General features: G+C 45.1%; 1 protein-coding gene across 6 annotated transcripts in view; it reads left to right on the plus strand.

Annotated features, from left to right (window-relative positions):
* Nucleotides 1-609: 609 nt before the first annotated feature.
* Nucleotides 610-23,075, plus strand: part of CA5B (carbonic anhydrase 5B) — a 68,846-nt gene continuing 46,380 nt past the window's right edge. The window contains exons 1-3 of one of the 6 annotated variants that reach the window (XM_053580388.1): nucleotides 610-791; nucleotides 10,146-10,218; nucleotides 22,817-23,011. In XM_053580388.1, coding sequence (XP_053436363.1) covers nucleotides 22,870-23,011 — 142 coding nt within the window. In that variant the 5' untranslated portion in view covers nucleotides 610-791; nucleotides 10,146-10,218; nucleotides 22,817-22,869. Of the gene's footprint in view, nucleotides 792-887; nucleotides 903-10,145; nucleotides 10,219-11,326; nucleotides 11,447-22,816; nucleotides 23,012-23,075 lie in introns of those variants that run through there. The other 5 variants (XM_053580389.1, XM_053580391.1, XM_053580392.1 and 2 more) reach the window with 5 other exon arrangements.

Consider the following 23,075-nt stretch of genomic DNA (forward strand, 5'->3'; position numbering starts at 1 on the left):
CACTTGACATTTCACTCCAGGGCCAAAAGGTTGGCGCCCGGCCTCCCTTATCAAGTCCCTGCACAAGGGTCCTTGAGAAGCCGGCTGGCTGTATGAAACTTACAAATAAGGCTCGGGCACCTGTGGTTCAAGCAGCTAAGGCGCCAGCCACATACAACTGAACTGGAGGGTTCGAATCCAGCCCCCCGCCAAACAACGATGATGGCTGCAACCCTCCCCCACCCCCACCTCCCCCCAAAATAGCCGGGCGTTGTGGTGGGCGCCTGTAGTTCCAGCTATTTGGGAGGCGGAGACAAGAGAAAGAATCGCTTGAGCCCAGGCGTTGGTGGTTGCTGTGAGCTGTGATGCCACTGCACTCTACCCAGGATGACAGCTTGAGGCTCTGTCTCAAAAAAAAAAAAAAAGGAAAGAAAAGAAAGAAAGAAACTTACAAATAAGTAGAATACTGTTTTTTTTTTTTTTTTTTGTAGAGACAGAGTCTCACTTTGTCACCCTCGGTAGAGTGCTGTAACATCAGCTCACAGCAACCTCAAACTCTTGGGCTTAGGTGATTCTCTTGCCTCAGCCACCCAAGTAGCTGGGACTACAGGCGCCTGCCACAACGTCCAGCTATTTTTGTTGTTGTTTTTGCAGTTTGCCTGGGGTCGGGTTCGAACTCGCGACCCTCAGTATGTGGAGCCGGCGCCCTACCCACTGAGCCACAGGCGCCGCCCGTGTTTTGTTTTTAAAAATCCACCGAGTGCCAAAAGAACACAGAGGACGCCGCGACTACGCTGTTTTCTGGAGCCCTGGTGAGAGTTTCTGCGGGAAGTGATGTTCCGAGTGGCTCTTCCGTGAAAGACCGGGTGGGAGACAGGAAAGGCGACCCTCACGAGAGCCTTGACGCGGGCGCCGAGCAGAAGGTCCGACGGGGGTTGGGGCCGGGCAGGCTGCGCCCAGGGGTCTGGAGAAGCTGGAGAAGCGGGTCGACCCCAGACGGGGACAGCTTTCACAGGCCCAGCCAAGGAGTTGGGACTCCATCTGGAGACCGGCGACAAGCCAGTCAGATTTTAAGTGAAGACACTCGGGTTTGCTTGTGGGACCCGGACAGTGCATGGGTGGGAGACATGCCAAGATACCAGCCGTGACCAGGTGTAGGGAGTCCGGGAGGACACCGGTGCCTTCGTCGTGGCAGTGGCAGGTGGCGGAGGGAGGTCAGACTCGAGGAACCCTCAGGAGGCAGAACCCTCGGGGCTTCCCCGCCGCGGATCGCCGAGCGTGAGGAAGAGGGAGCAGGGAAGGCCCCCGAGGCTGCCAGCCCCGGGAAACCCAGGGGCCCGAGACGCTCCTGCTCTGGCGACGGGCTGCAGGACCGGGCCAGGAGCGCAAGGACCGTGCCCGGCTCAGCTGGGCACACAGGGACCTGCGGGACCGGGCGGGGGCAGCCGAGCTGCTCACTGCTGCCCGGGGCCCCTCCCGCTCATCTGCTCCGTGTCAGGCGTGTCCCAGGGTCCCCTGGGTTCAGACCCGCGGACCTCATCTCCTGCCACTTCCACGGCCCCTTCTCAGCCCCACGCTAAGGACGCTGCCTGTCTCGGCGCCTTTCCGTCGTCTCACTTTGAGGCTTTCTTTCCCTCCCAACCCTCTGGCACCCGTCACCACAGGACCTGGTTTTCGGGTGCCGCCCACCCACCCCACGCCCCCTTGCATTCTTTTCTCACGTCTGCTCGCCATTTGAAACACCACAGAGCAGCGAATGACTAGTAAACCTGAAGGAAATCTAGCACGCCCTTCAGTCCAGGGCGCCATTTTGCAGGAGGAGACAACTGAGGCCAGAAGGGGCAGCATGGAGTCCACGTCATCCCCGGCGCCGGACTCTTCCTTCCAGGCCCCCTCCAGCTTTCATTCATTCGTTTTAGGAATCCCCGGCCCCTTGGCGGCTCCAGAGCCTTCCCGGCCCTCCCCTGGTAGGTCGAGGCCCACATGGCCTGCAAGTCCGATAGCCCTAGATCAGGAAGAACAGGACACGGGAAACTCACTGTCACCGATGCCCTTCCTGCCTCCCATGATCCGTCTGCTTGTGATTTACACCAAAGCCGTTTCCACGTTGAAGTCCTCATTAGCCGACTTGGCTTCTCAGATGCAGCTACACTGAGCTTTCTCCCTCTTTCTCCCTCTCAATCATTCCTTCAGCCAGTCCCTGCGGTCACCATGTCCTTCCTCTGACCTTTGTGCTTTTGTGTTTGTTGTGATTTCCTGAAGGTGAATCCCCTGGCAGGGGTCCTCAAACTTTTTAAACAGTGGCCAGTTCACTGTCCCTCAGACCATTGGAGGGCTGGACTACAGTTTAAAAAAAAAAAAAAAACTATGAACAAATTCCCATGCATACTGCACATATCTTATTTTGAAGTAAAAAAACAAACCGGGCCCTGCCTGTGACCTTTCAGGTTTTGCCTTTAAACAGCCATTATTCCAGATCTGCCTTGATCATCACCTCTTCTGAGAAACCCTTCCTTTCTTTCCCTTTTGTTAGAAAGTTTTAGAATTGACTTGTGGAACTCGTTTACTATTTATTCACTTCTCTTGCATCCTCGTAGCATGTTGTACACATCCATATACGCATTTATTGCCAACATGATTGACTTTTGTGTACTACAAAATTGTAAGTTCCTAGGGCACAGGGACAATATTTAGTTCATTTTATATTTCTCGTGGCCCATGAATATTTGATTGTTGAATAAAATGGAATTGACTATTCCTAATCACAAACTGGAGTTCTAAGAAGCCTGAAAGTGTTGGGAATGAAGTGTCCTCCCTCATTCCTCGCCAGGAAAAAAACAAAAACTAGAAGGATAGCAACAAAAAAAATCATAACATCCAGGATCTATTATAAACAAAGACTCCTGGTCATTGGAATATTTTTGTCTCCATCCTGATATTTTAGGCCCTATTTTATTTTATTTATTTATGTATTTATTTATTTTTGAGACGGAGCCTCAAGCTGTCACCCTGGGTAGAGTGCCATGGCATCTTAGCTCACAGAAACCTCCAACTTCTGGGCTTAAGCGATTCTCCTGCCTCAGACTCCCAAGTAGCTGGGACTACAGGTGCCCGCCACCACAACGCCTGGCTATTTTTTTTTTTTTTTGGTTGCAGCTGTCATTGTTGTTTGGCAGGCCCTGGGCTGGATTCGAACCCACCAGCTCAGGTGTACTGGCTGGCGCCTTAGCCGCTTGAGCCACAGGCGCCGAGCCAGGCCCTATTTTAAAATTAGAAAAAAATCTTATGAAAATAGCATGTTCAAAAGGCTCATCAAATTCTGTAGGCTAATTAACAGCCATAACTGTTATGAACTTTGACTTACTTTTCACAGGCTTTTTTTTTTAACTTCAGGAAATGTTAATTACTACTGCTTGGAAATAAAAATTAACTCAGACAACCACAGTGAATGTATAATGCCAACATTATATTTCTAAAGTGGGAATTTTTTATTAAAATTTCTTTTTAATTTCAAAAACTTTAAGAGGTGCATGTATTTTTTGTTATGTGGATGAAATGTATCATGGTGAAGTCAGGGCTTTCAGTGTACCTGTCACCAGAATATTGTACATTGTACCCATAGGTAGATTTTTATCTCTTACACTCCCACCCCTTTCCTTAGTTTCCAATGTCCATTATGCCACTTAATGATTATATATATATATCCCTCATTTAGCTCCCACTTATAAGTGAGAACACATGGTGATTGTTTTTCCTTTCCTGAGATCCTTCAATTAGGACGATGGTCTCCAGTTCCATCCAAGCTGCTGCAAAAGACATTATTTCATTCCTTTTTATGACCGTATCTCATGGTATATATATATATATACACCACATTTTCTGTATCCACTCAGTTGATGGGCACTTAGGATGGTTCTATATCTTTCCAATTGTGAATTGTGCTCCAATAAACATTCAGGTGCAAGGTTTTACTTTTTTAATAAAATGGCTTCTTTTCCTTTGAGTAGATACCCAGTAGTAGATTGCTGAATCTAGTAGTAGGTCTATTTCTAGTTCTTTAAGGACTCTCCATACTGCTTTCCATAGCGGTTGTGCCACTTTACATTCCCACCAACAGTGTATAAATATTCCCTTTTTGCCACGTCCATGTCAATATCTATTATTCTTTGACTTTTTGATAATGGACATTCTGACAGAGGTCAGGTAGTATCTCATTGTGGTTTTAATTTGCATTTTCCTGATGATTGGTGATGTTGTGCATTTTTTTCATATATTTCTTGGCCATTTGTCTGTCTTCTTTTGAGAAAAAAATTTGTTGATTTATTTTGCCTACTTTTTGATAGGGTTATTTGTTTTGTTCTGGCTGGTTTATAGATTCAGAATCTATAAAGAACTCCACCCTTTGTCAGATGTATAGTTTGCCAGTGTTTTCTCCTATTCTGTAGGATGTCTATTTCGTCTGTTGATTACTTCCTTTGCTATGCAAAACCTTTTTAGTTTAATTAAGTCCCATTTATTTATTTTTGTTGGTGGCATATTTGCTTTGGAGGTCTTACTCATAAATTCTTTGCCTAGGCCAACTTCTAGAAGAGGTTTTCTTATGAATTCTAGAATCTTTATTGTTTCAAGTCTTACATTGAAGTCTTTAATCCATCTTCAGTTAATTTTTGCATATATTAAGAAACAGAGATCCAGTTTCCTGCTTCTGCATGTGGCTATCTAATAGTGTTAGATAGTGTTTTTGTACCTGCAAAAAACTCTTGTACCTTCCCCAGTATATGTTTTTGTCTGCTTTGTTGAAAAAAAATCAGTTGATCATAGCTATATGGTTTTATTTGGGGGTTCTCTATCGTGTCTTACTGGTCCTTGTGATCCCCCACATTCCTCTGTGTTCTCCCACAATTCTTTTCTTTCTTTCTTTTTTTTTTTTTTTTGAGACAGAGTCTCACTTTGTTACCCTTGGTAGAGAGCCGTGGCATCACAACTCACAGCAACCTCAAACTCTTGGGCTCAAGTGATTCTCTCTTGCCTCAGTCTCCTGAGTAGTTGGGACTACAGGTGCCTGCCACAGCACCTGGCTATTTTTAGAGATGAGGTCTTGCTCTATCTCAGCCTAGTCTCTAAGCTGTGTGCTCAGGCAATCCACCCGCCTTAGCCTCCCAAGTGCTAGGATTACAGGTGTGAGCCACTGCACTCAGCCCTCTCCCACAATTCTTTTTCTTTCTTTCTTTCTTTTTTTTTTTTTTTTGAGACAAAGTCTCACTATGTCACCCTGGGTAGAGTGCCGTGGCGTCACATCTCACAGCTCACAGCAACCTCAAACACTTGGGCTTAGAGCAATTCTCTTGCTTCAGCCTCCCAAGAAGCTGGGACTACAGGCACCTCCCACGATACCCGGCTATTTTTTGGTTGCAGTTGTCGTTGTTTTAGCTGACCCGGGCTGGGTTCAAACCTGCCACCTTCGGTGCATGTGGGGTGCTACCATTCCCACAATTCTTGATCTCTCCCAGAAGTCTCTGTTCTTTGCTCTAATTGTCTGCCCCCATAATTATCTGAGGTACCTTGGTAAGAAGGCATGTGTGCAGGGAGTATGATCCTGGCCATGGGGGTATAGTTACAGTATTCATCAGATGGCTTATGATGCTGCAATAAGAAAGCAGAAGGCAGGCCAGGAACAGTGGCTCCCGCCTGTAATCCCAGCACTCTGGGAGGCCAAGGCGAGTGGATTGCCTGAGCTCACAGCTTCCAGACCAGCCTGAGCCAGAGTGAGACCTTGTCTCTAAAACATAGCCGGTGTTGTGGCAAGCACCTGTAGTCACATCATTCTGGGAGGCTGAGACTGGTGGATCACCTGAACTCAGGAGTTGGAGACCAGCCTGAGCAAGAGCAAGACCCTGTCTCTACTAAAAATAGAAAAACTGGCTCGGTGTCTATAGCACAGTGGTTACAGCGCCAGCCACATACACCCAGGCTGGCGGGTTTGAACCAGGCCTAGGCCAACTAGACAAAAATAACAACTGCAACAAAAAATAGCCAGGTGTTGTGGTGGGTACCTGTAGTCCCAACTACTTGGGAGGCTGAGGCAAGAGGGTCACTTGAGTCAAAGAGTTTGAGGTTGCTGTGAGCTGTGACGCTAGGGCACTCTACCGAGGGTGATAAAATAAGACTGTCAAAAGAAAGAAGTAAGGGAAAGGAAGGGAAGGGAAGGGGAGGCGAGGGGAAGGGAAGGGGAGGGGAGGGGAGGGAAGGGAAGGGAAGGGAGACCTAGACAGAATGTTGGGAGCTTGCACAGGTGGTTGTGGTGTCGCCAAGTGGCACTCATGCGTTTTCTGAGAAGAGGAAAAAAAGAGGCATATGAGGAGGAAAGGGGATTGGCTGAAATAAGAAATGTGTAGGCTTGTCACCTGTAGCTCGGTGGCTACGGCGCTGGCCACATACACCGAGGCTGGTGGGTTCCAACCCGGCCTGGGCCTGCCAAACAACAATGACAACTGCAACCAAAAAATAGCTGGGCGTTATGGTGGGCGCCTGTAGTCCCAGCTACTTGGGGTGCTGAGGCAAGAGAATCTCTTAAACCCTAGAGTTTGAAGTTGCTTTGAGCTGTGATGTCACGACACTCTACAACAGAGTGACATAGTGAGAGAGTCTGTCTCAAAAAAAAAAAAAAAGAGAGAGAGAAAGAAAAAGAAATGTGTGGTTTAGGTGGAAAAATGTGACCCTGGAGGTATGGAAATGGCAGCGAAGAAGTGCAGGAACAGCCAAAGGCATTTCTCCAGATTACTAATCCTGCGGAGGAGCAGATGACTGAATTCGGGTACCATGGCTGAGGTGAGAGGAACCACTTCTTGGTCTGTCCCACAATACCTTTTGTATTAGTCAGGGTTCTCCAGAGAAACAGAACCAACAAGATTTATGTTTAGAAAAAGATTTAAGAAGCTGGCTCCTGCAATTTCGTGAAGGCTTGGTAAGTCCAAAACTGGGCAAGTAGGCCAAAAGGCTGGAGACCCAAGAAAGAGTTAGAGTTCATTATTTCTCAGTGGAGCTCAGTCTTTGCTCTATTAAGGACTTCAACGGATAGAATAAGGCCCACCACTTTATGGGTAATCAGTTTTAGTCCATTCATTTAAACGTTAACCTTCTTAAAAAAAAAAAAAGTTCACAGAAACATTCAGAATGATATATGACCCAATGTCCAAGTACTGTGGCCCACCCAACTTGCCACATAAAATTAACTATCACATTTGATTCCTCCAAAGTTCTGTCTCTACCAGTTTTTTTTGTTCTTGCCAACAGTCTACTATTCTTGCCCCAAATTCTTTGTCTTTCCTATAATTCTTCCCTTTCCCACAATTTTCCATTATCTCCTACAATTCCCTCTCTTCTAGCAAACTCTTTTCTATTTTACCATGCTTTTTCTCCCATAATTCTTAATTTAACCACCAAAATTCCCTGTTCTATCCCATAGTTCCTCATTCTCTCTTCAATCCTCCTTCCTCACGCACAATTGTAAATTCTCTCAACAATTGTTTATTACAGCAAGTGATAACAATTTTGTGATTGCACTTTAAATATGTGTTTCTCTTCCCTGCCTGGGAATTTTCCAAAGATGGAACTGTATGTTATTAAGCTTTCTAGGCTCTATATCAGTGCTCCTTAAAATGTATCACACCACAAGGGCCCTGTTTACACTCTAGGATTAGAAGAGGACCCTTCCTCAGAGGGCTAAGCAACTCATTGGTTTCTTCATCAAGAAAGCCTCCTTAGTATGAAAAAAAAAAAAAGCCATGCTAAATAACCCCTGTGCTTAATGACATATCAGATTTACATTTTAGTTCATGCTTTTTATCTCTGCTTGGACCAATAACCAGTAGTTCACAGACTGGCACTTGAGTGGCACTGCTTTTTATCATTTACAGTCTAGTTTCTGGTGTGTATAAATGAACAGTCATTAATAAGTCAGTAAGTGGGCACTGAAGAAATAATGAAATTAATGAATCTTGAACTCTATTGGTTCAGCAGCTACTGAGGCACCAGGTACTGTGTTCAGTGCTGGGAATGCAAAGTTGGACAAACCGGTGAAAGCTCCTGCTCTCAAAGAATATACATTCTAATAAACAATCAAACAACAATCAATACACTAATAATTTTAAATAGTGAGAAACACCATGAAGAAAATGAAACAGGTGATACTACATAGAGGTGGGGAGGTGAGGCTATTGCTCAAAGTGTCTTTTATGGAACATTAGGTTTTCATCTCCTGGGAGCTTACTTGAAATTCAGAATCTCAGGCCACACCCCAGAACCACTGAGTCAGAGTGTTCATTGTATAACATGATGTGCAGGTGACCCTTATGCTCAGATACGACTTCAGATATTGTTGTCAGGAAAGATGTTCCTAAAGAGGTGACATTTTAGCTGAGAATTTAATGATGAGAAAAACAGCCTTATACAGAAAGATCTGGGAAAAGAGTAGTCTAAATAATGGGAAGAGCAAAGGAAAAGGTTCTGAGGTAGGAATGAACAGGGGAAGACCAGTATGGGAGGAACAGAGTGAGAAAGGGACCTTGAACACTCTGCTATTTGACATTTATCAAAAGCCCTATAATGAGAATTGATGATTTGGACGAAAAGTCCCACAGACAAGCCCTCTATTTCTACAAAGCAGAGGTACCAGATAGGTTTCTGTGTGCAACCACTTTAGCCATCCTGCACTCAGAACATTAATTGATAGAACTTTTCCCTTTTGAGTCTGGACAAAGCCCCAGTGCTTCTCAACATAGTTATTCAGGCAGCTACCACGAATAGTCCAGAGTTGACATCTGAGTTGAAACCTCTTTGCCATCCCAGGGAAGATTATTTAAATACCACCCTGTATCAACACAGACCATTAAGGACCTAAATACTCAAATGAAGAGAAAAGTTTTGATGGTTCATAGAATTAATTTAATGCACTGGGCTTTGGGATTTTGTTTGTTTGTTTTTGTTTTTGTTTTTTTAGACAGAGTCTCACTCTGTCACCCTGGGTTCAGTGCGATGGTATCATCATAGCTCACAGAAACCTCAAACTCTTGGGCTCAAGCAATCCTCCTGCCTCAGCCTCCTGAGTAGCTGGGACTATAGGCGCCCACCAGGATGCCCAGCTAGTTCTTTCTATTTTTAGTAGAGACACAGTTTTGTTCTTGCTCAGGCTAGTCTGGAACTCCTGAGCTCAAGCAATCCTCCTGCCTCAGCCTCCTGAGTAGCTGGGACTACAGGCACCCACCAGGATGCCCAACTAGTTCTTTCTATTTTTAGTCGAGATGAGGTTTTGCTTTTGCTCAGGCTAGTTTGGAACTCCTGAGCTCAAGCAATCCACCTGCCTCAGCCTCCCAGAGTGTTAGGATTACAGGCGTGAGCCACTGAGCCAGGCCTAATTTAATGCACTGGGCTTTGTTATTGTACCCACAGTTTCCATTGAGGGGATCTGGGTGTAATTTCTCATGACATTTAGCCCCCCATTCAGCTCACTACATCATCTTTATGAGAAAATGGGATTTCTCTCAGGACTAAAATTCAAGAAAACAGTGTTTCGATAAAAGCAAAACAGAGAAAACCAGTTTGTTTTTTCATGTGAACACTAGAAACCTAAAAAGGATAGCTATTTTCTCTTTTCTTTGGCTATTCAAAAGCTTAGGGTCAAATTTCTGGCCTGCCTGTGACAAACATTCTGGATCCAACAAAGTGTATTCTTTTTTATTTCTTTTTTTTTTATTATTTATTGTTGGGGATTCAGTGAGGGTACAATAAGCTAGGTTACACTGATTGCAACAAAGTATATTCTTAAATGTTAATATTAGCATTGGCCACATTATTGTATTCTCCTTCCATTAACCCCCACCCCCATCCTTCCTTCCACTATTTTATCTTGTAATGTCTATATTTTATTAAGCTGCCTCAATCATTTGGGGGGAAGAAAGTGAGGTAGAACTACCTGCATAACAATTAACTCACTCCTTTATACAGTCTGAATTTGGACCAATTTCTTTGAGTTCATTTTTCAGGCAAATGACTGACAACATTTTATAAATGTTGAAACATTTTATAAATGAGGCAGAGTTCTCCAGGACAGGGTAAGCTTGATAAAATTGTTCTATTGAAACTTATTCTTTTCTCTGTGTCTCTTCTAGCACAACATTTTGAATATTCTCATTGTCTTCAAGCCAGAAAGGAAATGGAGGATGGGAAGAGAAGAAAAAAGAGGTAATATATAATCATAAAATCTTTATTGCTGGCATACAAAGAAACAAAATGGCAAGTTTTGCTGCTGCAAAGGGAGGAAATTGTATCTTTCTATACATGTGGAAAAGGGTAGATATTCAGTGAAGATTTATTGAGAATTTCTTGTGTAAAGAAGTATACTAAATACTGTAGAAGTGGATTGTTATGTTTGCTACCCTAATATTCCTAATAATGGGATCAAGAAGACCTGGGATTACCAAGTCCTTTTCTTCTATATCTTCCCTAACTTTCTCATCCTTTCTTGTCACATACAAACCCAAGTTGGGGCAACTTCAGACTGTAAGTTCCTTGAAGTTTGTTTTATTTGTGAGGAGACCAGGTACTCAATAAATGTGACTCGAATGGTCAAAGATTCATGGACAGGGGAAGAAAACTGGTTATAACCTCTTCTCATTTTTCAAGTGAAGCCAGAGTTGCAACGGAAGGCACAAGGACAGAAGAGCAATCTCAGAGCATAGGACTGCAACCTGAGTTTCAGTCTAAGTGGGGGTGATGCCTCGACAGGCCCTAGGAGAGCAAGAGGGCATTGGGTGCCCAGAAGAGGTCATCAAGAGGAGGCGTCTGGAAGTGGAGGGATTCTGTTTACTCCAGTCATCTGCCTAGCATTTCAGGTCGGCTAAGGGTCTATAAGGAACATGGGTCCACAGCAAGAAACTCTGGTATGTTAGACATGAAAACAATTTGGAAAGGACACATCAACTGTTCTCAGCACATCAAGTCGCGGTGTTTGGAAATGGAAAGAACCTAAAGAAAGTAATCTTTTAGATGAGGCTCTGAAGACTGCAGTCAGATTTCGCTCCTGCGGGCGCAGGGAGAACAGGTGATGGTACGGGAAAGGGTTAGGGTTACAGCGCGACCACAGCGGAGATCAGAGGGGTGACGCAGGATGGAGAGGCTAGCCCAAGCCGAGAGCAAAGGCGCGGCTAGGACGGAGAAGGTGGCGAGGCCCGGGTGGGAGGGGAGCGACTTTAGCGAAAGAGGTGTGGCCAGTGTGGAGAGCAGAGGCTGGCGGGGTCTGGTGGGCGTGACCAAGGCAGTAAGTCCCCTCGTAGGGGCGCAGATGTCAGGTGGGGGCGTGGCCGGTGCTGTGGGGCGGGGCCCAAAGGGACGTGGTTATAATGGCCCGGAGAGTGGACTGCGGGTCCCAGGAGGCGAGCTAGCAGCTGGTTAGTGATCTGGGGAAACTCAGGTAAGAATCAACGGCTGAATGGAGTGGGGGTGACATCAGGGGTGGACCGACCCAGAGAGGGCCGTGGCCCTCCCCAAGGCACCTCGCTCCAGATCTTGGAAACGGGACAGCTGTCAGTCCTGCCAGTATTGCCTGGGTTCCCCCGGGCGCCCCAGGGGACTGGGTGGGGCCCTAACGGGACGTTGGCCTCCCTCATCCCACCCCTATTCTTATACTATGGGAGTCACTAGACAGATGCACTTCCTTTAGGGTTCTTTGCACTTGACCAGAGAACAGCTGCTCCAGACAATTTATGGGGGTCGGGCGGGCAGCTCCTTGGGAAGGGATGTTGCCAGGGTTGGTTGAATCTACATAACTCAGAAAGTCCAGCCTGCTGTAAAATAGCTGGAGACGGGGTAAAGGCTACAAATCTAAGGTAGTTGTTCCAGAAACCGAGGTGCAGTAAACTTCTATATAGTATCTCTCCCCCGCCCCCCCCCGGGGGCTGTGGACAGACTCACAGCCACCCTCAGGGCAGGGGATCAGCATCAGAGCTGTGCCATGTGGACAAATCTGAGCTTTCTTCACTCCGCAGTTCCTTCTTCCGGCTTTCTTCCTTTGTGCTCTGTCCTAAAGCTGGAGGAGAGGAGCCTCCAAAATACAATGTTGGGGGCCGTGATCCTTTGTGGCATTCCTTGTTAAATGCTTCTTCCCTGAGGCTGGTGGCAACTTGTTAATGTTAATGTCAGTGCCCTCCCCTGGTGTTTTCTCTGGGAAAGTTTGAGAAATACGGTGAGTTAATGTGTACACCTTAGCTTGTCTAGAACTTCTTCTCTCTCAGCCACTGAAAACTGCATTGCTTTCTGCTTCCCTTCTTCCTTTACTATAATCTGGCCATTTTCCACTCTGCTGTTTAAAACCCTTACTGGAATATGGAGAAGAGAAACCCTATTTCTCTGGCTAGAGAAGGTGCTGAAGACCCTGCTTCTGAGCTGTCATCTCTCAGAGTGGCCCTGTTCTCAGATATGTTGGAAGTGGAAAAACTTTCAACTTTCTGGGACTTTCCACTTTTACTCAGATATTTTTTGACCTCAGTACCAGGACTTGAATTCACCAGCCCCAAGAAGCAAGGTACCACCATTCTTTGTGTCTGTGCATACCTGCCCTGTTCTTGGAATATACTGCCTACAGTTCGAAGACAATAAAAGTTGAGTGAATTGTGAGTGAATGAGTGGATATGAATATTTTGGAAATTTGATGGAAAAGAGACTGTGCATTTCAACTCATTGGCCTCACCAGGCAATTAGTTGCAGCACACAGAGCAGTTATTAGAAATATATTTTGAATGCTGGGCTGATGGCTCACACCTGTAATCCCAGCACTCTGGGCAGCCGAGGCAGGTGGATTGCTTAGGTTCATGAGTTCAATACCAGCCTGAGCAAGAGCAAGAACCTGTCTCTAAAAATAGCTGGACATTGTGGTAGGTGCCTGTAGTCCCAGCTACTTGGGAGGCTGAGGGGAGGATCACTGGAGCCCAAGAGTTTGAGGTTGTGAGCTATGACACCATGGCCCTCTACCCAGGGCTACAAAATGAGACTCTTTCTTGAAAAAAAAAATATCCAGGCATTGTGGTGGGTGCCATATAGTCCCAGCTACTTGGGAGGCTGAGGCAAGAGGATTGCTTGAACCCAAGAGTTTGAGGTTTCTGTGAGCTATAACACCACTGCACTCTATCCAGGGTGACTGAGTGAGACTCTGTCTCAAAAAAAAAAAAAAAAAAAGAAAAGAAATATATTTTGAAACCTTTAGCTACCTCAGATTGAGATCATGCTTCCAGGGAAGAAGTGGGTGAGAGGAGGAAGCTAAGCTTTTTCGGTCAAGATATGGCAACCTAACCTCTAATTTAGATTTCAGGGGATTGCAAAAGGCATGTTTTCTTTTGAAATCAGAGAAAAGAAAGGTTCAATCTGTTGAGAATCAAAAAATTGTTTACAATGTGATTGTAACCTTTGGTCAAAGAACATTTTTTTTGCTCTCGATTTTGCATAAATATAAATGGCTTAATCAGGCAGAGTTCAAACTACTTGTCATTTAATAAATATGTGATTTATGAATGATTCATTAAAGGTTTTCAGAATCTTTCCACATATTTCTAAGTCTACAAAAGAGCAGATAAGGGGCATGTTAGTAAAATCCAAGTATATACGTAAATAATCAGTGAGAAGAAAGGGCATATAACACAGAAAGCTCCTCTTTGGCCCATGGAGCCCCTGGGCTTTTATCTGTGGACAGATTCCCCAGGAAATATAGTAATTAGTAGTTCATGGTTGTGTGCTATGTTTGATGGTTAAATGTTATTTTTGGTTTCACAAGCTTACATTTTGTGATTTCAGTAAGTTTAAATAACTGAGTCTAATTGGCCTTGAGTCTGAGCATAAATAACCTCATGTATTGTTAGCTATAATATAGCCTAGCCTTAGCTAAAGTGAGTTTCTGTTTATTTCCATTTTCCTGGTACCCTCCTCACCCCACTTTCCGTGCTCCATTCCTTCCTCCATTGCCCTTGACTGTTCCTTCTCAGTTTTCTTGGCATCCTAATTTCTCCTTTTTGTCAACCTCCCTCCATACGTCTGTAACTCCTGGGGGGGTGGATTTTCCTTTTGTCTCTGGCTTGTGACTGCTCAGGGAGCACCAGAGGTGCAATGCCACCTGTCTCCTAGATGGTTTCTCTGGGCTGTCCCTTTGGCACCTCAAATCCAACATGATTAGCAGTGAGACCATCATCTTTCCCTTTCCTGTTTCTCATGCTGGGTTCTGTTTCTCTATTCAGGGATTCATCCTCTTTCTACCACCAGCATCACTCCAGCCCTAAAATGATGAGGCTCTTTCTACACCTTTGGTTGAGTACCAAACCCAATGTTTTTGTAAAATCAAAATGACTGTCTCTTTTAAAAAATATCCATTTCTTGAAGACAAAATACCTTTGTCCATCTCTACAGTCCTGCCCAGTTAGTGATTCATATTCTCTCACTTAGATTATTGAATATCATTTCAAACTCCACATGGCCAATGTTGAGCTACTAATTTCCCACCTAAAACCTGTTTTACCCACTGTCTTCCCTATCTTAGTTCATGGCAATTCTATTCTTCTAGTTGCTTAGGACAAGAATCTTCCAGTAATGCTTAGCTCCTTTCACTTCTTACCAGCTGTATCTCCAAGACATCCAAATCCAACCACTTCTTACCACCTCCACTGTAACATCCTTAGTTCAAGTTCCTGGATTATCCTGAAGGGTCTTCCTCTTCTTTCCTGTCCCTCCCTGTGTATACTTCTCAGGTGATTTTTTTTTTCTCCCACCATCCTGTAGGAATCTCTCAAGGGGATTTTTAATAGGACAAAATGAATGTTCTTTTAAACATCAATCAGATTATATTATCCTCTGCTCAAAAATCCCCATTTTCTCTCCATTGCACTTTGAAGTTCTCAATCAGGGGCAACCCTCCCCTCCCCCTCAGAGGACTGATGGTGATGTCTGGACACATTTTTTTCCTTATCACAACTCTTACGGAGGGTGTTCCTGGCATCTAGTGGATGCTAGCCAATAGGGGTGCTGCTAAACACCCGCCAATGCGCAGGACAGCCTCCCAAAACCAGGGATCATCTGGCCAAAAATGTTAACAATGCCAAGGTTGAGGAAACCCTGAATTGGAGAAAGAACCTATATAACAGCCCAGAAGTCTCCTTGACCTGGCACCCATTACCTCTGGACTTCGTCTTCTACGTCCTTCTACCTGGCTCACTCTACTTCTGCCATATTGGCCACCTTACCATCCCTCAAATGTGCCAGACATGCTCCCATTTCAGTCTTTTTTCCCAGTCAGTTCCCCTCGCCACCACCTGGAATTCCCTACCTCCTTTAATCCTTTGCTCAGATTTCACCTTCTCAATGAGCCCTCCCTTAAGCAATATATTTCAAAATGCAATACCCCCTCTCCAGTGGCACTCCAAATTTTCCTTACCCTCCTCTACTTTCTCCTGGACATATTCTAATTACCTTTATAATTGCCTTCTTTATTATGTTTGTTGTTTATTATCTGTATCCCCCACTAGAATGTAAGTTCCACAAGGGTAGAGACTTTGTTCTTTTCCCCAGTGAGCCTAGAACAGTATCTGGTATTTAATAGCTGTTCAGTTGATATATTAATGAAAGAAAGAATAAAAGAGTGATGGATTTAATGAACAGTGGTTGAAGGAATCACCTTCTCCTTGACTTTCCTGGCTCCATTCCTTGCCCACTCCCATCCATCTTGTGCTCTGCTGTCAGAGTCATCAGAAACCATCAGTGCTTCCTGCTACACACATGGAATAATAGCTGAACACCTTCCAGTCTCTTGGAAATTCATAGTCCCCAAATTAATCTCAAACCCTCATGCAGCCCCACATTCTGCTGCGTGTCTTGGGCATCTACTTGGCCAATGCATTGACAGATATTCATACAGATTTGGAATAATGGTATGTTCAGACATATTCTTAGCTTTGCTTCAATAAAAAGGTTTGGGCCAGACCTGCTCAAGCCTGTAGTCCCAGCTACTTGGGAGGCTGAGGCAGGAGGATAGGTTTAGGCCAGGAGTTCAAGACCAGCCTGGGCCACATATTCAGATCCCATCTCTTAAAAAATAGATTTGGGGATCTTTTTTGTTGTTTGTTTGTCTAAGGGACATAAAAGGAGATCTTCAGAGTCAGAGTCCCCTACAGGTGAGATCAGCAACAACATTATTTTATTTTATTTTTTGAGATAGTGTCACTTTGTCACCCTGGGTACAGCACCATGGCATCATTGTAGCTCACAGCAACCTCAGATTCTTGGGTTCAAGTAATCTTTTGCCTCAGCCTCTTGAATAGCTGGGATGATAGTTACCTGCCACAACACCTGGCTAGTTTTCTCTATTTTTAGTAGAGGCAGGGTCTCACTCTTGCTCAGGCTGGTCTCAAACCCCTAAGCTCAAGCAATCTGCCCGCCTCAGCCTCCCAAAGTACTAGGATTATAGGCGTGAGCCACTGAGCCCAGCCAGAGATCAGCAACATTCTGGGGGACAGAGTTGAGAGTTTTGAACCACTGCAGGCAATCCATCATTGAGTGATGGGTTTTGTGGAGGACAATAACAGAGGGTGGGGGTAAAGTTAGGCTCTCTGGAACCCTCCTGCTCCTTAGCCCTGGAGAGCCAATCTGGCCCTGTACAGGTGAAACTTCCTCTGGGCCAGGTGTCATTTACTGCCAGCCTCCATATTGCACACAAACAGCTTCACTGCAGGGTGTAGGGCAGTCCCTAAGGCATGACTGTGGCCCTGGCAGTCAGCCCCAGCCTGCCACACCTCAGTGCTTTCCAGACAGCTCTCTGTGGAGCAAAGCCCTGGGTCACTTCCCAGACTTCTCTGGGTGCCATGCTAACAGGCCTCAGACCCCATGTAGTCTCTTGTGCAGGGCCCTGTTCATGTCTAGCCATTTGTTGGTACACCTCTCTTGGCTGGTGGACATGCCCTTGGCCTTATCTTAATCATAAACTTCCCTTGGAAGGCCAAGCCAGCATATCCTTTCTGTTGAGTATATTTTGTATTTGGTATTAGTCTTCCTGAAAATTACTAAGTCTCTCTTTCCAACTAGTTTGTAAGCAAGAGAGGATGCATTTTCCACTTGATTGCCCACATCCTCCTGACACTGAAATTATTAATTGAGTAGCCTAAGGTTCTGTCCATTTCCACCCTCGTTGTCTTCTCTGAGCTTGGGGCCTAATCTTTGCCCCCCCCCCACATTCTCATTATCCGTGAAGTTTCCCTATTTATCCCTTTGCCATTGCCCCCTTGTTGAAATTGCCTCTCTGTGACACATGGGTCATGCCACCCCTTCCTGAAACTTAGAGCCTCTGCCCCATATGTTCTCATCACACTAAATCAAGGCTGCCATTGGATCTGCCTTTGATTGAGAAATATCTGTTTAATTATGCTAGGTAAAAAAAGCCAGCTGCTGAAGGACCAGTGCTGTATGATTCTGCTTCTAGGAGGTAGGGAGAAGAGGCAAATGCACAGAGACACAAAGTAGAAGCAAGGTTACCAGGGCCTGGGAGGATGGCGAAGGAGGAGCTGTGTAATGAGTACAGAATTTATGCTGGGGATAGGTATAGACGGCAGTGACAGTTACACAACACTATGACTGTATTTAATGTCACCAAATTTGTACTTTTACATTTGGTTAAAATGATAACTATTATGTATACTATACCACAATTTTAAAAAGGTAACAGAGAGAGAGGGAGAGAGAAAGATCTGTTTAAATATTTTTTCCTTGTAGATTTTGAGCTCGTGGGAATAGGGAAAGAGCATGACTGTTTCATCTTTACACAAGCAAATTCTTGACATGAGATAATCATGCACTATTGCTTCACTTCAAGAATGAAAGGCAGTAGAAAAGAAATACCAGTTAAGGCAGAATGTCTCCATACCACTTAGCAGTTCTTAAATTTTCGTTTTAGGTCAAGTCAGTTTTATCAGAGGGAATGCTGATTAGTTGCAATTGTTGTTTTTTTTTTGTTGTTGTTTGTTTGTTTGTTTTTTGCAGTTTTTGACTGGAGCTGGGTTTGAACCCGCCACCTCTGGCATATGGTTCCAATGCCCTACTCCTTTGAGCCATAGGCACCGCCCTAGTTGCAATTGTTTGATATTGGCTTTAAAAGAAAAATAAAATCATTACATTAAAAGTCATCCAGAACTCCGAGCACTCTTGGAGGCTGAGGCGGGTGGATTGGCTGAGCTCAGGAGTTGGAGACCAGCCTGAACAAGAGCGAGACCCTGTCTCTACAAAAAATAGAAAAACTAGCCAGGGGTTGTGGCAGGCGCCTGTAGTCCCAGCTACTCAGGAGGCTGGAGCAAGGGGATTTTTGAGCCCAAGAGTTTTAGGTTGCTGTGAGCTATGATGATGCCATGGCACTCAATCTAGGGCAACAAAGTGAGACTTTGTCTCAAAAGAAAAAAAAAAAAAAAGAAGAAAAATAGAAAGCAGAATCAGATTCTGAACTGAGCTCATCGATGGTCTCTTATTCTATAAGCCAGCTCAGTCAATTTGGGTAAGGAAGCTATTTGAAAACAAGTTGCTATTATTTGGCTCAAGATAGTACCAAGGTAATTCCTTGAAAATTTATTACTAGTCTGTGTTTGAAATTGAGTCAAACTTATGCAGATCTTAAATAAGGTACATTTTAACTTATAAGCTCCCTTCAAAAATGACAAACGCACAGAACTATAAACAAACCTGATTTTAACTTTGGTTTGAGAATTGCAAACACCTTTGGGCAATGCAGATGACTTTAGATGTTACCAGCTTAAAGACCCCAGGTAGAGAGTCAGGCGGACCAGTCCCCTTTCTTGTGGCTTGAGTTCCTTGTGTACATACGTAAAGTGATGCATTAGCAAACTGATACATGCCATAATACTTGTCTGGGCAGATGGCTTGTTGATAGCTCTGCTGGAGACCTCTCTTATTCCTTGAAGGGTAGTGACAAGAAATAACTCTGCTTTCTGCTTTCCTTGGACATAGCTCGTCAGGTGCGATTTTCTCTCTTTTCACGTAGGTATAGCCTTCTCCCCTTTGGCTCAGATGGAGCAGGGCCAAGGACAGCAGTACAGTGGCTTACTAGCAGGGGTGTGCACAGAGAGTGGAGGAAGAAAGTAGTGTTGCCTCCTTGCTCAGCAACACTGGGGATCATGATGTGGGTGTTGTATCTTACACTCTTCTTGGAAAGATGGTGTGAAGAAATAAAGTTCAGATCTGTAAGTGAAATGTGTCAAGATGAAAAATGTAGAGAAGAATATAAATTAACGTTTTATTTGGGAAGCATGGATTGCCATTTAAGGCATACACACACACCAGGTGGTCTTCAGTATGTCCAAAGAACAAAGAGAAGACTGGACATTTTATAAAAAGAAGAAATGTTTTGAAAGAAAGTTCATTGGCACTAATAATGGGTGGGGGAGGACTGGCAAACTCTGATCGGTGTATGGTGACAGTGGGTAAAACTAGTCTTAGAATTGCAGCAGCTTGTTTCATAGTTAGTACAAGAACTGTTTTCAGGTTACAGCAGGCAGTTTCGGCAGCAAAGCTGTAGGAAAAATTCTTGGAGCAGGAAAAATTCTCGGAGCAGGTGCTCTGTTGTCCCAAGGGATCAGGGTGGGTTCTTCTCCCCACCCCTTGAGTCTGATTTATTTGATGTGACAAGAATGACCCAGTCTGTATAATCAGCTTTCACAAATGTGTCTTTCATGCTCCTCAATTTCTCTTTTTGTGCCTTTTGGCACCCCTCCCCCACCTTTCCTGCAAGCATGTCCACACTGCTGAGAGTCATACATGAATGTTCTGCTTTGAACTGGTTTGTTAAAGTAAAATCGTATAACACAAAATGAACCTTTTCAAGTGTACAATTCGGTAGCATTTATAATATTGTGAATGTTGTGCAACCACCACCTCCCTCTAGATTAGTTCCAAAGATTTTTCAGTATCCCAAAAAGAAATGCTGTAGCAACCCGTAACCCAGCGGCGACCTGGCAGACTGCGGGGGTTCCTCCTCAAGCCGGGGTCAGGCACACAAAGGGAGAGAAGGGCTGAGAAAATCACACACACACACACACACACACACACACACACACACACACACACACACACACACACACACAGAGTATCCTGATGCTAGTGAGAGCACACAGCACACACACCGTGCCAGCCCCTCCCGAGGCTAACAGGCCCAGGACTCAGGGCTGTATTTATTTAGAAAATTTGGGGCGTGTTCTTACAAGGCAAAAAGTGAAAAGGTAATAACTTCATGCTTCAATGAAACAGGCAGTTCTTTGTTTAGGGAGGAAAGTTCTCATGCTGCAGGACAGGGGAGTGCTAAGCTACAAATTAAAGAATACTTCTGGGGGGCAGTGCAAAGATAAGGAAGGAAAGTCACAGCCTTTAGGTCAAGGTGCCTGCGGCTGCAGGGTATCTACGGGGGCAACTATCGATTATTTTCGACTTTCATTTATATTCTTGTCTCTAACCTATTGATCTTTAGACATTTTCCAAACTACTTTCTTAGCTACTCTGCTGGACATTCCAACCCCCTATCTGCAGCAGAGGAGTGTGTGCACTGCAACAGGGGGACCTGAAACTCAGGGCCGTAACCTGCTGGAGATTTCAGGGGGGAAAGTCAGCCTACTCTAGCTTTCACCCACAAAACTCCACACCCAGTGAGTGCTCACTCCCCCTTCCCCTCTTCTTTCAACCCCTAGCACTGAGAATCTGCCTTCTGTCTCTGTGGATCTCCCCATTCTCAGTATTTCATGTGAATGGAATCATGTAATATATGACTTTCGTGGATGGCTTCTTGTACTTAGCGCCAGATTTTCAAAGTTCATTCACATTACAGCGTGTGACGGGACTTCACTTCTTTTTATGCTCTTTTTCACTTTGCACCACGGGACCCAACACAGTCCTGGAGCAAAGGAAATGACAATAAATGTTGAAAATTCAAACAGGCAGGGTGGTGCCTGTGGCTCAGTCGGTAAGGCGCCGGCCCCATATACCGAGGGTGGCGGGTTCAAACCCAGGCCCGGCCAAACTGCAACCAAAAAATAGCCGGGTGTTGTGGCGGGCACCTGTAGTCCCAGCTGCTCGGGAGGCTGAGGCAAGAGAATCGCTTAAGCCCAGGAGTTGGAGGTTGCTGTGAGCTGTGTGAGGCCACAGCACTCTACAGAGGGCCATAAAGTGAGACTCTGTCTCTACAAAAAAAAAAGAAAGAAAAAAAAGAAAATTCAAACAGGCAGAATCCCAGCCCTGTGAGACCAGGTTGGGGGGGGGGGCGTTCTATTTGGGCAGCGTTCCTACCTTTGACTCTATCCCTACTCAGGAAGCTGAGGCAGGAGGATCTCTTGACCACAAGACTTTGAGGTTGCTGTGAGCAATGACACCACAGCACTCTATCCAGGGTGACAGAGTAAGACTCTGTTTCAAAAAAAACTGACAGAGACAGACATGGTTCCTGCCACTATGGGGCTTAGATGCTGGGGAGGATGGTGTCTGGAAGTACATTCCTGGTCAGGTATTTTTCATTCAATGCTGGCCTGACCTGGTGAGCAGGAGGGAGTGACACGGAAGTCTGTCACTTGGAGTGGGGGTAGAAATTTACCAGGCCCAGATGGAGGGAGAGGGTCCAAGGAAGGAAGAACATCTGCACAGACTGGAGTTGGAAGAAGTAAAGCCTATGTGGCCGATGGGCATGACACTAAAACCTCAGCAAGGCCAGGGCGCATGGCCTGGCAGCCACCCTTCTGTAAAGATTCCTCAAATCATGTCCCCAACAGCTGCCTGAACACATCTGAAGTGCTCACACTACACACTTCAAATCTATAGTGGAGGGTGGTGCCTGTGGCTCAAGGAGTAGGGCGCCAGCCCCATATACCGGAGGTGGTGGGTTCAAACCCAGCCCTGGCCAAAAACTGCAAAAAAAGAAAAAAAACTATGGTGGAATGAATGTGTAATCAAGAAAAAAGAATCCCCCCTCCCATTTTAGAGCATGTTTGTTCACATGGTACAAGGATGGGAGTTTTCAGGGAAAGTGAATGAAGCAGTTTGGGAGTGGGGATGGAATGAGGGGACGTGTTCAAAGTCAGTATTACAGTATCTCAGAACACCATAGTGAGTACCTTGAAATCATCGTCCCCGTCTCAGAAGAGACTTTCACTGTGAACATGTGAGAGGTAGAAAGGGTTCAGGATTAACCTTGTTCATTTTCCCCATGTTCGAGGGCTTTTGCCAGTGTAACACTAAAACTGGCAAAGAATAGCAGATTATATTTAAGCTTTCGTTTCAAAACCGCCCATGACTATTTTGGCAGGATGTGTCTTGGGTTCTTTTTAAGCGATCCAGACACAGATGATTGTTTTTATTCCAGCTGCCTGGAGGCAGCTTTAATCTTGGGCATCTTCCTACATGTGGACACCATGTGGGGTGTGGATACCTAGTTGGGATTTCAGAGAGCAATTTTTTTTTCAATTTTAAACTATATAGTAAACAGTTTTTTTCATTCCTGTGGCTAAAGAGAATCTTTTCTCTGGACCTCTGGTATTTGCCAACCCCAGGGGAAAGGCAAAGCATATGAGTCAGTGATCAAGACCCTCCCTTCCCTCCACGCAGGGGACAAATGAGTTTGAGGAACAAAAGTGAATAAACTCTTGACTCCCATTTGCCCTCCCCCACCTCAGGGTGTGTACTGCTAGCCTGAATGTTGTCCTACTTAGACGTTTCCCCAAGATCTTAACTCTCAGTTTGTAATAGCTTTTCCTCTCTGTCCTCCTCCCTTGAGATTATTAGGTTCCTGCAAGCTATTCGGGAGCTGATCAAGATTTCAAGCTAAAGATGGTGGTGATGAACAGCCTGAGGGTCATTCTTCAAGCAGCTCCACACAAATTGCTGTGGAGAAAGTTCCAGATTCTGAGGTGCATGCCAGCAAGGCTCTGCAGCCTCTATACTTGCACTTACAAAACCCGGAATCGAGCCTGTGAGTACACCACTTCCTTGAAGAGAGAAAAAAAGCTTGTTGGCTTTAAAAATGATCGTGTGTA

The sequence above is a fragment of the Nycticebus coucang genome, chromosome X (genome assembly GCF_027406575.1).
Source record: "Nycticebus coucang isolate mNycCou1 chromosome X, mNycCou1.pri, whole genome shotgun sequence".
NCBI classification, from domain to species: domain Eukaryota; kingdom Metazoa; phylum Chordata; class Mammalia; order Primates; family Lorisidae; genus Nycticebus; species Nycticebus coucang.